The 13,693-nt window shown below is 41.6% G+C and overlaps 1 protein-coding gene across 1 annotated transcript; it reads right to left on the reverse strand.

Moving 5' to 3' along the window:
* Window positions 1-4,874: 4,874 nt before the first annotated feature.
* LOC134208709 (transmembrane emp24 domain-containing protein 5) lies at window positions 4,875-9,500 on the reverse strand. The gene is made up of 3 exons (XM_062684527.1): window positions 9,033-9,500; window positions 8,692-8,955; window positions 4,875-5,486 (listed from the first exon to the last, which is right to left on the reverse strand). Exons 1-3 carry the CDS (start codon window positions 9,270-9,272, stop codon window positions 5,259-5,261), a joined length of 732 nt encoding a protein of 243 aa, XP_062540511.1. The 5' UTR covers window positions 9,273-9,500; the 3' UTR covers window positions 4,875-5,258.
* Window positions 9,501-13,693: the final 4,193 nt, after the last annotated feature.

Raw genomic sequence — 13,693 nt, forward strand, 5'->3', positions numbered from 1 at the left:
ACCTTAGGAAATTCGTTAAGATTCGTTCTTTTGGAAATTCCTTTGAAAATCTCGTACGAAATTGCTTTAGGAATTGCTTAATAAAATCCTTTAGGAATTCTTTCGTAATTCCCTTAGAAATTCTTTCGGATATACCTTCCGAAAATCATTCGCAAATTCCTTTTGAAATATCGACAGAAAATATTTTAGAATTCCTCTAAAATTCCTTCAGAATTTCATTGACAGATTCCTTCGGAAATATGTTTAGTCTTTAAAAATTTGCTTTGGAACTTCTTCGGAAATTAATACGGAGGATTATTTTGGGAATTCCTTCGGATTTTTTTAAGAAAAAAAACGTTGAATTTTTTTTCAGAAATTAGGCTCCTAAGCAAGTTCTTTGACAACTTTTCCAAAATTCGGTGCCTGGATTTGCTAATTTTCACCATTGCTTTTGGATATTAGCATGCTTTTGGAAATTAGCAAGTCCAGACACCGAATTTCGGATAGCAAGAAATCGTCCAAATTGTCCGATGAAGAATTCATTCGGACCAAATTTGAACCATTTGATTCACATGACATTGTACGTTACACAGAAACATATTTGACGAAGAAACTTTAACAAATCGACCCCTTGAAAAAGGCCCTAAATGGACCGAAACGTCGGGAAAAGATTAAAAACATAGTTTTCAATTCCCTCCAAGACTGCGAAGCCAAATATTTCCCAAATAAGCTCAATACTACAGTCGAGCGAGAAAGAAAATTTCTTCAGAAATTTTGTCAGAAATGTTTTTATAAACTCTTTTTGCTAGTCCTTTCTGAACCCCTTCGAAGATTTTTTCAGCAATTTCTTCGGAAATTGGTTTAGGAATTCTTTCGGAAACTATTTCATTCCTTAATAAATTTGCGAATGAAATCCTGAAAGAATATTCTATGGTTTTACTGAACGAATTTCCCAACGTGAACCTTAATGGTTTTTAAAAAAATGCCTATATGAGTTTCCGTAGAATTTCTTTTAGGGTTTTACAAAGGAATTTCTAATAAGACTTAGAAAAAATCGTAGATTTCTCCGGAAATTCCTTAAGGAACTCCATCAAGAACTTTTTTGGCATATTTTACCAACTTATGAGGAAAATATTTAACCGTGCCTCAGTCTTACTCAACCAGAGCTTATTTAAGTTATGTTGATCATCTATTGCGATTTGTCCATACAAGAACGCGATGTGGGGAGTAAACCTGGGGAGTAAACTGTCCATTGTGGTTGTCATTAGTGGCTTCCATCGTGCATGCCCTTTCAGGATCCAAGGGTCACATCAGGTGAACGAAGTAGCACTGCAATTTTTCTAAATATACTAGATATGCAGCCGCTCAAACCTTGCCCAATTGTATATGTAACTAAAAAAATAATAGTCAGAATTTTTTTTTTAATTTAGATATATTGAGAAGTAAATCAACTGGAGTTTATCAAAATCCTGTGTTGGGAAAACTTTTGGAAAAAATATTAACAAATTAGTTCTATGACACCGAAGTCTGATTCTCAATACTGCTCAAGGGTTACGAAAAGTGAAGCAGGATTCGTCGTTAAATTTTGATTCATCAAAATCAGAGAATAATATAATAGTTTTAATTTAAATAACATTTTGAGATCAGGTACTTATTAGTGTCGCTGGTAATTTACTATGGAATGTGCTGTTTGATGGTCGACAAACATAGAATATTACAATTTTAATCATCTATTTTTATACGGGCGATTCTTACCGTGTGAATCAAAACCGCGTGAATTCAAAAATCCGCGTTAAAATTGATTTTTAGCCATTATTTTTTCATCAACGCCGGTTCACGCCGCCGCCGCACATAGGAGTATTTCGCCATTCTAGCCGGAATAAAGTTAAATTTTCAAAATTGTCCTAGAGCAGTCTAAATATGTCTCAAACTTCTCTGAATAGTAGACGAGCCACTCCTAGTACTAGGTTTTCTATTTAGATTTCAAGTTTTACCACTATACTTCTAGAAAGTTTGAGGTTTTTCATTGAGGAAATTACCGGTTTTCTCTGTTAAATTTGATTACGTTCGGTATGTTTTATTGTGGTCAAATATTTGTCACAGTAATCCACAGATCAGTACATATCATGAAAAAGTAGACAAAATAGTATCATGTAAACGTGTTTTTGACAAGAATAAATGATTCTGAACAGAAATACAAAAGAGTAATTCGAGGTCCATTTTCGAGCAAAAACTAGTTAATGTTCCTCATATTTTCAACAAGCATAAAACACTTATTCGATGATATTCGGTAATATTTCAGTATAGAGAGGACGCATTTATGTCTATATTTTAGGATCCCGAAGAAAAATCTTGCGCAAATTTGCGCCATTTTGAAAGCGGATGATTTTAGTTTGGTACTGTATTTTAGGCATTTATGACCTATATCATACATTCAACATCCCTATGAAAAGAGGAAGAGTCATAGAGCAATTTCCATGACACCATCTTTTAGCTCTATGTTTCCCCTTGCAAACACATATAGTTGAACTGATTTCGGTAGAAGCGATGACGAGAACGAATTAATTGAAATTATCAATGTTTTCAGGGCTTTAAAGGGTAAAGCACATGGGCCAAAAGTGAAAATTTAGAAACTGATATTTCAGCTAAATTATCATCACAGTATCATAAAATAAGGTGAAATATAGCAGTTTGAGAGATAATATAATTTATTCCGGCTAGATTGCGAAAATACCCCTATGTGCGCCGCCGCCGCCGATAAAAGCCAACGGCGCGCCGCCGTGACGCCGCCGCCGCCGGGACAAAAGTGACCACTACGCCGCCGCCGCCGATTATATGACCGGCGCACAGGTCTATAATTCGATTTGTATTCCGATTATCTTATGGTATGATTCGCAATTAGCAATTAAAAAACAGTTACGTTTAATGTAATTATGCTCTACCCGAAAACAAAATGGCGGCAAAAACTCCGCGTTTGGTGGGTGGCAATTTGTTTTTGATTTTTGTTGTTTTAATTTCGAAGCCTTCTTTCCATTTCTATGCCCTAAAAGCTTACTGTCAAGAGTCTGATAGAGATAAGATAAATTATTTCTACATTAATTACCTTTAACCCCCTTTAATTCATTGATATCTCATGAGGTAGACGGATTTCGGTCCCGCACGGTAGGCGCTAACAGACGCTAACCAAATCAAAATGAAGTGGAACACTACATGATTACATTTTGTTTAAATAGCCTAAAAGATGTTCATGTCCATGACAAAATTGGATAAGCCAAATTTATTCCGCAAAAATTAGGCTATTCGAAAACTATAGTTATTACTTGAAATATTCGGGTTATGAAATAAAACTTATTTGTTACGACATTATTATTATTATTATTATTACCAGACTAAGGCCGGAGTGGCCTGTGCTGCACATAAAAGTCTTCTCCATTTAGCTCGGTCCATGGCTGCACTTAGCCAACCACGCAGTCTGCGGAGGGTCCGCAAATCGTCCTCCACCTGATCGATCCACCTTGCTCGTTGTGCACCTCGCCTCCTTGTTCCCGTCGGATCGTTGTCGAGAACCATTTTCACCGGATTACTGTCCGACATTCTGGCTACGTGTCCGGCCCACCGCAGTCTTCCGATTTTCGCGGTGTGAACGATGGATGGTTCTCCCAACAGCTGATGCATTCGCCTCCTCCACGTACCGTCCGCCATCTGCACCCCACCATAGATGGTACGCAACACTTTCCTTTCGAAAACTCCCAGTGCACGTTGGTCCTCCACTAGAATCGTTCAGGTCTCGTGGCCGTAGAGAACTACCGGTCTTATAAGCGTTTTGTAGATAGTCAGTTTAGTACGGCGACGAACTCTATTCGATCGAAGCGTCTTGCGGAGTCCAAGGTACGTGCGATTTCCAGCCACTATGCGTCTCCGAACTTCTCTGCTGGTATCGTTATCGGCGGTTGTTACGACATGCCATGTTTATTGCGTTCAATTCCGTTAATTTCAAATTTCGATATTTAAAAAAAAGACAGTTCGTAAAATTTGTTAATATTCAGAATCATTTGTATAATTCTTATTTCTATTTATCTGTTTTAAATTGTTTCCTGCCTAGTACTTTTTGATTGATAGCAACTATGAAGTATTTGAATGGTTTATGTTACATAAGGATTTCTAAATGAAAAATGGTTACAACTTTTTTTCACGTTTCGTTTTCGGAGGGAAATGATAGCCTTTCGGTACACTTTTTTGTACGAGAAAGGAAAAAATCTAACAGGGAGTTCGCCATTGATCAATTGAATACATAACCTACCTTCCAAAAATATTCTAAACAAACAATACAAAATAACAGTAACACAAATGTAACCTAGATGAAAAAAGCAACTCAACTTAGACACATACATACAGCAAATCAGACAAATGTGTACATCAGCAAATGTGGACCTCATAGCAAATGAAGGATTAAGGGAAACAATGAATAATAAAAGTTAAAAGAAGAATTCAAATCCGTATATTTAATGGGCTAAACTATACACAAAATCACACAAAAGTATGACATACATAATGAGGAAAAAAATGCATAATACAAATGATGACGGAAGACAACAAACTAGTAGAAAAACTAATTGAAACCTGTTGTTGATATCTTAACATGCCTATGTATTTTATAACAGAAAGAATTGGACATAGTAACAGACGCAGTTACAGATTTTAAATGCAAATCATCTTGAAATCTGACAAGGTTTTCGTGCGTCAAATATATCATTACTTTTTCATTGAAATTCATTGACACGGATGGAATGATCGCCACAATAGTTTTACGTAATGTGCCTTTCATTTTAATCTGGGATTGTGCTTTCGGATTTTTAATGGAATTCTTCGAACATTTGCCCCGCAGCAACAACAGATTTTTACTTTCAGTCGTTATTTATTCGATTCAATAGGCGTCCACCTCACAAAAGTGGACGATTAATAAAAACTATTTTGAAACTGGAACTGATCGAGACAGGACCGGGTGGTTCAATAAACCGATTCGTGACACGCGCGAACGCGGCCACACTGGAACTAACAATAAATTAATACAGTTGAAAATCTCAAAATAACAAAACTTAATTTGAACGAAATCGCTCCTCCTGCACCTTCCGCACGGTCACTCCGAGACATACTGGACTTCCGTTTGTTCGTCAATTTTCAATTGTGCACATTCGCTCGATCTTGGAATGCTGATGGTATATGAATAAGTTCTCTCTAGCGTCACAACCTTCGACATCATTACGCTGAGCGATGACGCCCTAAATTCCCATTTTACTGTTGCCGGTTTTAACGTCGAAAAGCTTCCGAACAAAGTACACCTGAACGGACGTCGTCAAGACGATGACCACAATCTGCAGCAGGGACCACTTCTGCACGTAGGAATTGTTATCGACAATCAGCGCGTAATCGCGGGCTTCCTGGTTGCGCGAGTACGCCTGGTGCTGGAACATGGAATTCAGGTTGCGTTCCACGGTTGATATCGTGTTCTGAAAGGAGGGTGAAGTGTGGAGACATGGCGTCAGTGATTAGAAAAACGAGCAAGCAAAGATAAGGTGAGTGATAAATTGTTGTTTTGTTATCTATGCTACATTGCTATGGTACTCTTTCGTGATGTTTCAAGAAGAATGAAAAACACAGATAGTTAGAAATGGTTCAGTATGAAACATATTTATGTCATGTGTGCTTTACACTCTTGTCATGACAATCTTTGGATTCCTAAAAACTTTGGTATTTTTGTTTCTTCATTTCTGTGAATTTTTCCCAGCGCTAACGGAGAAACTGGCCAGCGACCCTCAGGCATAACCTAACCCGAGCAGGAGAAATTACCTCAATAATACCTCATTATGTTATTGATACCATATTCTGTTATGAACTAGCTTTGCATAAGAAATAATATACCAAGAAATAATACCAAAAATTATTATACAAAATACTTTAGGCATAAAATACTTAGGTACTTCAATACCAAACGAATAATAATTTGAGATGCGTTTGGTATTGAAATACCTAAGCATGTTATGCCTAAGGTATTTTGCATACTAATTTTTGGTATTATGTTTTAGTATTTTATGTAAGGCTAGTTCATACCAATTTCTGTTATCGAGGTCGTCGCTCCAGCTCGGGTAGGACCTTGCGCAAGCAAAGAGTACAATACATAATAATAACCAAGGAAAATTATAACTACACACAAAACGTTTAAAATTTAGTTGGTACATAAAATTAAGCCGGTCGATAAAACAGGATATCAAATCACGGTCTTCCGTGGTGGGAGTCTCCATCGTTAAACTTTAGCCGGGTGGCCAACCGTGTACGGATGTCCAAGAATCCAATTCTTGAATCGCGCTGCTCTCCGGAGTTCTATCGCTGCAGCCACATAGGTAACCCAACCTTAGCGCATAACATCGATCCATAAAACAGATTGAAAAGGAGAAACTTTTCAGAGCTAAGCACTAAACTGTCCGGAGCGGAGGATTTCCGCAATAAACTGGATCAGAACGTCAGTTGAACGATCACAATATTCAGATCGCATTTAAAAACAAAACAAAAAAAATAGCAGAAAGCTTCCGTATTTTTGCAACACAGGACTTGGTCGGTTGGTATCAAGATGAATAGACAATGTTAGCGAAATTGGGGAAGAAACGCAGCCATGGGGACTGTGGGGAGCGTGGGGACTTACAGGACTTAAAGACTTACTCCGTGGATGGGACTTATACCCGGGTTGGGGTGCCCGGAAAGTCCAAGTTGGATCTAGATCTGGTGGTACAGTCCTCCATCTTTGAGGAAGCAGATGAGAACAGATTAGGCTGGCCATATCGTCAACTAATGCATCTCGTATGTTTGTCCCGTAGCTGAAGCGAGGAATGTAAAAATTTTGACATCGGCAGATCAGATGTTCCACTGAGTTTGGTACTTCGCAGATGTCACAAACGGTACGAAAGGTGCGTCGTACCGTTTGTGACATCTCGGTACGTCGTCGGTACGTCGAAATTATGTGAGTATCGGATGTGGCCGGTGCGGAGGCGGGAGGTAACTTGCTGGTCCGAGACTGGACATGATGTTTCAGGGTGTTGTGGATCGTTTGACCTTCAGCAATTGCGCGATTCTGGAAGCAGCCCATTGGTTTTCCCAATCCTGGCTGACGATCTTTTTGACGTCAGCCGAGAGAACCGTTGTTGTGAAACGCCGGGCTTGGTGACCGACTCCAGCCAGAATGTCCGCAGTGACGTTTCCTGGCACCCTACAGTGCCCGGGAATCCAGGCAAATGTTGTCGACTGGTGTTCGCTAGAGAGGATGGCCTGGATTAGTCAGAATTAGGATCGGTTTGTCGGAGGGGGTAGTAGCGGCAATCAACAGATCTGCGGTTTCCGCCGAGAAAACGCTGCATTATGCAGGAAGACTGTCCGAGTCCGTTAGGTTGCTCCCTGTAACGCCTAAGCCGACCACTTCTCTCGAAAGGAAACCGTCAGTGTATCGATGTTCATGGTCCCTAAACTCGGTGTTTAGCAACTCGGCGACCGATCTTCGAAGAGCTTCCGTATTGTCCCCTCTTTTGAAGCGCTTCGTAATGGAGCTGGTTTTGTTGGCTGTGGAGGAGTGCCAGCTGCTTGCTGCTTGCACACAATGACGCAATGGGAGGACACCTTATTCGGCGCAGGCAGCCTCAGGAGGTGTGGAAGGAAGAAGTCCAGAAGCCACATGGAGGTATTGGTTGAAGACTAGGGAGAGTATGTTGACAAGCTCACAACGTGGTACACAAGTCAGTTCCAGTCCGTACAGCAGTCTGCTGTCAATCAGCGCTTGGCCGATACGATACCAAGTGTTCCCCGAGAGAAACCCCGATAGTCCGGCCATACATTTGTCGGATCAGCGGGGGTATACTGTACTCGTGAATCATACTTTACAAGGTAGTGCCTACTTGATGTATATTATACAGTCGACTCTCTACATCTCGATGTTCTATATCTCGATATCTCTCCTTATGTCGATGGTTCCCTCAGTCCCTTCAATCTACATACATTTGGGCTTTCTACATCTCGATAACCTCCCTATATCGATATCTCTCTATCTCGATGTGTTCTGATCATTTTTGTTCAGGATTCACTCTCCTTATGTCGATATGTTCAAATTTTTAGGCTACTACACCATCTTTGGACAATAACAAACACATCAACAACAGGAAGCGACATTGTCGTTTTTCATAGCAACGAGCTGTTTTGGATCTAGGAGGGACACGGCAGGTATTTGCGTCTGTTCGTCATACTCTCGAAAACCAATAAAAGAGACGCTATTTTGTAAAACTCATACATACCAAATCGTAAGCTCAGGAGAAACGTTCTGCTATAGTGGAGTTCTAGCAAATGTACGTTGCTTTCGTTGGTTTTAGCCCCTACGACGATGGACGGAAATATCTGCCGTGTCCCTATCCATTTTAATTTTCCTTTCATTCCTCGATCTCTCCCTATCTCGATGGTCCTTTCAATATCAAGATGTGGAGAGGCGACTGTATTATTTTTATTCATACGGACCATTTTGTATTAAAATTTAAAGTATGAAAAATGAAAAATCTTCTAAGCGCTGTCTTAAAAGATATCAAACATAAAAGTTAATTAGCGATACATATCCACATTCTTCCAACCGTCACTGTGCAGAGATAAAAAAACAACATCATCAGCTACCCTCCCGTTACATACCGTAAAGTTGTTCATGTTGACGTTGAGTTCTTCGATTTCCTTCGTGTACTTCTCCCATTCGTCGTATCGAATGACCGTCAGATACAGATTGACCATCTTGCTGGCGAACTTTGCAAACTGATTGTCTATACAGACGGCATAGTAGCCTCCCATCGAGGAACCATCTGTGTAATCACTGGATGCCTGCCACTGGTATGGGTGTACGATTTCACCTCGCGGATTCCGCACCGCAAATCCGGCCATTCCATCGCCGCCGCGAATCACCTAAAAGACGATCCGGACCTCGTTAGCCGATGTATTTTGCCTCTAAAGCGAATTTCCACACCACATGCGAGACCTACCTGAAAGCTAACATAGAAAGTGCTACCCGGCTGCACGTACTGGTAGTAGCAGTCCTCCTTTCCTGCTTCGATGTGCACTTTATAGTCCATGGCCACGGCCGGTAGGGTCTCGTACCAGGGCCGATTCTGTTCCGTTTCCTGTGACCCCACCAGCTGGAGCAGGTATCCTCCGAGCAGGCCGAATATAACCAACGCACCGCATAACGTCGTGTGCCACGTAAAGGATTTCGATGCGTTCATACTTTCGACTAACAAACAGGCAGTAAGCAGTTTCACTCTCGATAGTGTCGCAGCACTTGCTGCTGGCTATTGGAACAACACAACACTAACCGAATAAGCTCGCTCAACTGGTGCTCCTTTCACCGTCTTTGCCTGCACTAGTTGTTGTGTCTGGCGGCGTATGTTCCATGCAATAAGCTAGCCTTTGGAAAATTGCTTTAGACGATGTAGCCTCTTTGCAGGTTGATAATGGACACGCATGAGCTATGAAAGGGAGAGTCGTATGAATTGAACCAAAGAACGAACCAGTGACTACTCGATCCAGCAGTAAAGGTCTTAAGCAAACTCTTGTTTTAACTTGAAAATAAAAGGACAAGGATGATTTGAAATCCAGCCCTTTTCTGAAGTAGGGATCTTCAAGTATAGTTATTTTCTAGAATATACGAACATCCATATCAATGGTAAAATCTCAAAATTAGTTTAAAACTGCACCGTTGTATTGAGACAGATTCAAGAGAGCCAGATTTTGGTTGAAAATTGCCAACGCGTTGCAACGACATTACCGTGCCAGTTTCTGAGCTGGCTTTCACGTGGTATGAAATTTACATGGCCCTACGCACGTTTCCCTTATTGCATCAACGTGATTTTTCATAGATTACAACTTTTCAGTTTCAGTGTCCAGCTTTGAAAAACCATGACATCATCAATCAAATTAATTGTCAATTTCATTTCTTGAAGTTGCATGCAAAGATTCGTATAGTTGTACAAATTGGTACAACATGCAAATAAAGTTCGAGTCAAATTGAGACGCAACACATAATTTATCTTTATGATGTTCGACAGACAATAAATCGTTGTTATTATTGATGCATAATCGATTTTGGAGTTCCGTCAAAAAATCCAAGAACTTGCTTCGATAAAAGTAGATAGAATTTATCTAGGTATATATCTGGTATTCTCCGATTTTTAAAAAAATTGAAACAAATGTCGATTTCTTTTCTTTTTATATATTTTTTATATTTATTTATTCAAAAGTTATTGGACAAATACAATTATTTTTAAATTTGTATTTCTCCCCTTAGAATTGTGTTAGATCAAGAATTTCAGGTTGATTTTTTAAACACATCTAATGAGTTTTATTTTTATATTTATTTCATATAGTTTTTTGAAGAAGAAATAATTTTCATTAACCATTCGTATAGGTTCTTTAACCGAATGCTGAAAAAATAGCGTAAAATGTGAGAGCATTTTATAACACCTCCCCCTACATACATGCAATGGTAGTAGTGTTCGAAATTCTCATGACTTTGCTTATACATCTCTGGAATGTTTATTTTGGCTTAGTCCAGTTCGTACAAACATTGATAATGGACGAGGTAGGCTAACAGTTGTGATGTGAATGGCATACACCGAGAACGAAAAAATAATAATTTATAGGGGAAGATCCATTAATTACGTAACGCAAAAATTGAACTTTTCCAACCCCCCTCCCCCCTATGTCACACTTTTTGTATGAAGCATCTGCAAATTTTGTATGGATCGTCACACTTCACTCAACCCCCCCCTCCCAATTCTAAGCGTTACGTAATTTGTGGACGTTCCCTAGCCAACTGCTACAGGAGTCAAATAAGGTTTATGTGTTTCTACATATACGTTATGCGGATTCATATAGCCATTATATTGGAAATGCTATAATCAAATGTTGTGTATGCCACACATAAGCATAATGATTTTTATGCCGCCGACTAACACCAATTGCAAGAGAGTTCGTGGGGCAGTACCAAGCGGGATTTATGGGCGAACTCTCTACCACGGACCAGGTGTTCGCCGTACGTCAGGTATTGCAGAAATGCCGCGAATATAACGTGCCCAACTGCCCACACATCATCTATTCATCGACTTCAAAGCCGCAGATGATATAATCGATCGGGACCAGCTATGGCACCTAATGCACGAAAACGGATTTCCGGATAAGCTGATACGGTTGATCAAGGCGACGATGGATCGGGTGATGTGCGTAGTTCGAGTTTTAGGGGCATGCTCGAGTCCCTTCGAAACGCGCACAGGGTTACAGCAAGATAATGGTTTATCATACCTGCTATTCAATATCGCTTTGGATATAGTGGGAAGGTCGGAAAAATCGAAAATTTCCATATTTTGAAGAAACATCTAACATTTTGGCGAAGCAAAACGCCCTCGTGGCACTAATCTACAATGTACTTGCGTCTCCACGCACTGTCCATACCAGAATGCTGATTCGCCGACGCGTGGTGCTTTGTTCCCTAGGAGCTGCCACCTAAAAGGCGTTTTGCCTCATGAGTTTTCCGGCAACAGAATATCACCACTTTTTTTAAATGTAAATTATATCAATATGACTGAGATTTTTCACATTTTTTGAATGGCATCAACTAGCTATCTTGTTTAACTGTTGCATAATGTAAAAATACTCATGAATAGCGTTACAAATAAGACAATAAAGCAGTGTTTGCTTAGCTAGGGCATATAATCGGAAGACTGCGGTGGGCCGGACACGTAGCCAGAATGTCGGACAGTAACCCGGTGAAAATGGTTCTCAACAACGATCCGACCGGAACAAGAACGTGAGGTGCCCAGCGAGCAAAGTCAAACGTTCAGGTGGAATACGATTTCCGGACCCTCCATACCAATGGTTGGCGACGTGCAACCATGGACCGAGCTGAATTGAAAAGACTTTTATGCACTGCGGGCAGCAGGGACTATGTCCAAGGGCTTGACGATCCCTTCCCAGGCCATCAGCGAGTTGTGGGGCTTGCCTAGGATGTGGTGGGGTTTGACAGTAGGCCCTGTTAAATTCCTATAAAAAGCTGCATGTATCCGCAAGTAGGCCCCACCAAAGCGACCGTGTGCCGCTCAAACCACACAAGCCCAAGTCCTGGTGTTAGGTGGAACGCTAAACAGCCCTGACACGACGGCCCTCCGACGAGACAGAAGGTTTGCGCAGGCCCAATAAGCCGCCTGGAAAACCAATAATTACGAACAATATAAGAGATAATGCGACTCGATATAATCGGCAAAGACCCAGGCGACGAATACAGGATCACGATTAGAAGCTTGGAACATGGAACTGCAAGTCGATAGGTTGCGCAGGTTGCGACAGGATGATCTACGATGAATTACATTCCCGCAACTTCGACGTCGTGGCGCTGCAGGAGATTTGCTGGACAGGACAGAAAGTGTGGAAAAGCGGGCATCGAGCGGCTACCTTCTACCAAAGCTGTGGCACCACCAACGAGCTGGGAACCGGCTTCATAGTGCTGGGTAAGATGCGCCAACGCGTGATTGGGTGGCAGCCAATCAACGCAAGGATGTGCAAGCTGATGATAAACGGCCGTTTCTTCAACTACAGCATCATCAACGTGCACTGCCCACACGAAGGGAGACCTGACGACGAGAAAGAAGCGTTCTACCCACAGCTGAAGCAGACATACGATGGATGCCCACTGCGGGACGTCAAAATCGTCATCGGTGACATGAACGCACAGGTAGGAAGGGAGGAAATGTATAGACCGGTCATCGGACCGAATAGCCTGCAGTATCGGACGACAAAGGCCAACGATGCATCAACTTCGCAGTCTCTCGCGGAATTTTCTTCCCCTCAAAAAATCCACAAGGCCACATGGAGATCACCTAATCAAGAAACGGAAAACCAAATCGACCACGTTCTAATCGACGGTAAATTCTTCTCCGACATCACGAACGTCCGCACTTACCGCAGTGCGAATATTGAATCCGACCACTTCCTCGTTGCAGTATGCCTGCGCTCAAAACTCTCGACGGTGTACAACACGCGTCGAAATCGTCCGCCGCGGCTTAACATTGGGCGGCTACAAGACGGCAGACTAGCCCAAGAATACGCACAGCAGCTGGAAGTGGCACTCACAACGGAAGAGCAGCTAGGCGCAGCGTCTCTTGAAGATGGCTGGAGAGATATTCGACCCGCCATTGGTAGCACCGCAACCGCTGCACTTGGCACGGTGCCCCCGGATCAGAGAAACGACTGGTATGACGGCGAATGTGAGCAGTTAGTAGAAGAGAAGAATGCGGGATGGGCGAGATTACTGCAACACCGCACGAGCACGATATAAACGGGCGCGGAACAGACAAAACTCGATTTTCCGGAAGAAAAAGCGCCAGCAGGAAGATCGAGACCGTGAAGAGACGGAGCAACTGTACTACGCTAATAGCACACGAAAGTTCTATGAGAAGTTAAACCGTTCAAGTAAGGGCCACGTGCCACAGCCTGATATGTGTAAGGACATAAACGGGAACCTTCTTATGAACGAGCGTGAGGTGATCCAAAGGTGGCGGCAGCACTACGAAGAACACCTGAATGGCGATGTGGCAGACGACGATGGCGGTATGGTGATGGATCTGGGAGAACGCGCGCAGGACATAATTCTACC

This window comes from Armigeres subalbatus, chromosome 2 (genome assembly GCF_024139115.2).
Source record: "Armigeres subalbatus isolate Guangzhou_Male chromosome 2, GZ_Asu_2, whole genome shotgun sequence".
NCBI lineage: Eukaryota > Metazoa > Arthropoda > Insecta > Diptera > Culicidae > Armigeres > Armigeres subalbatus.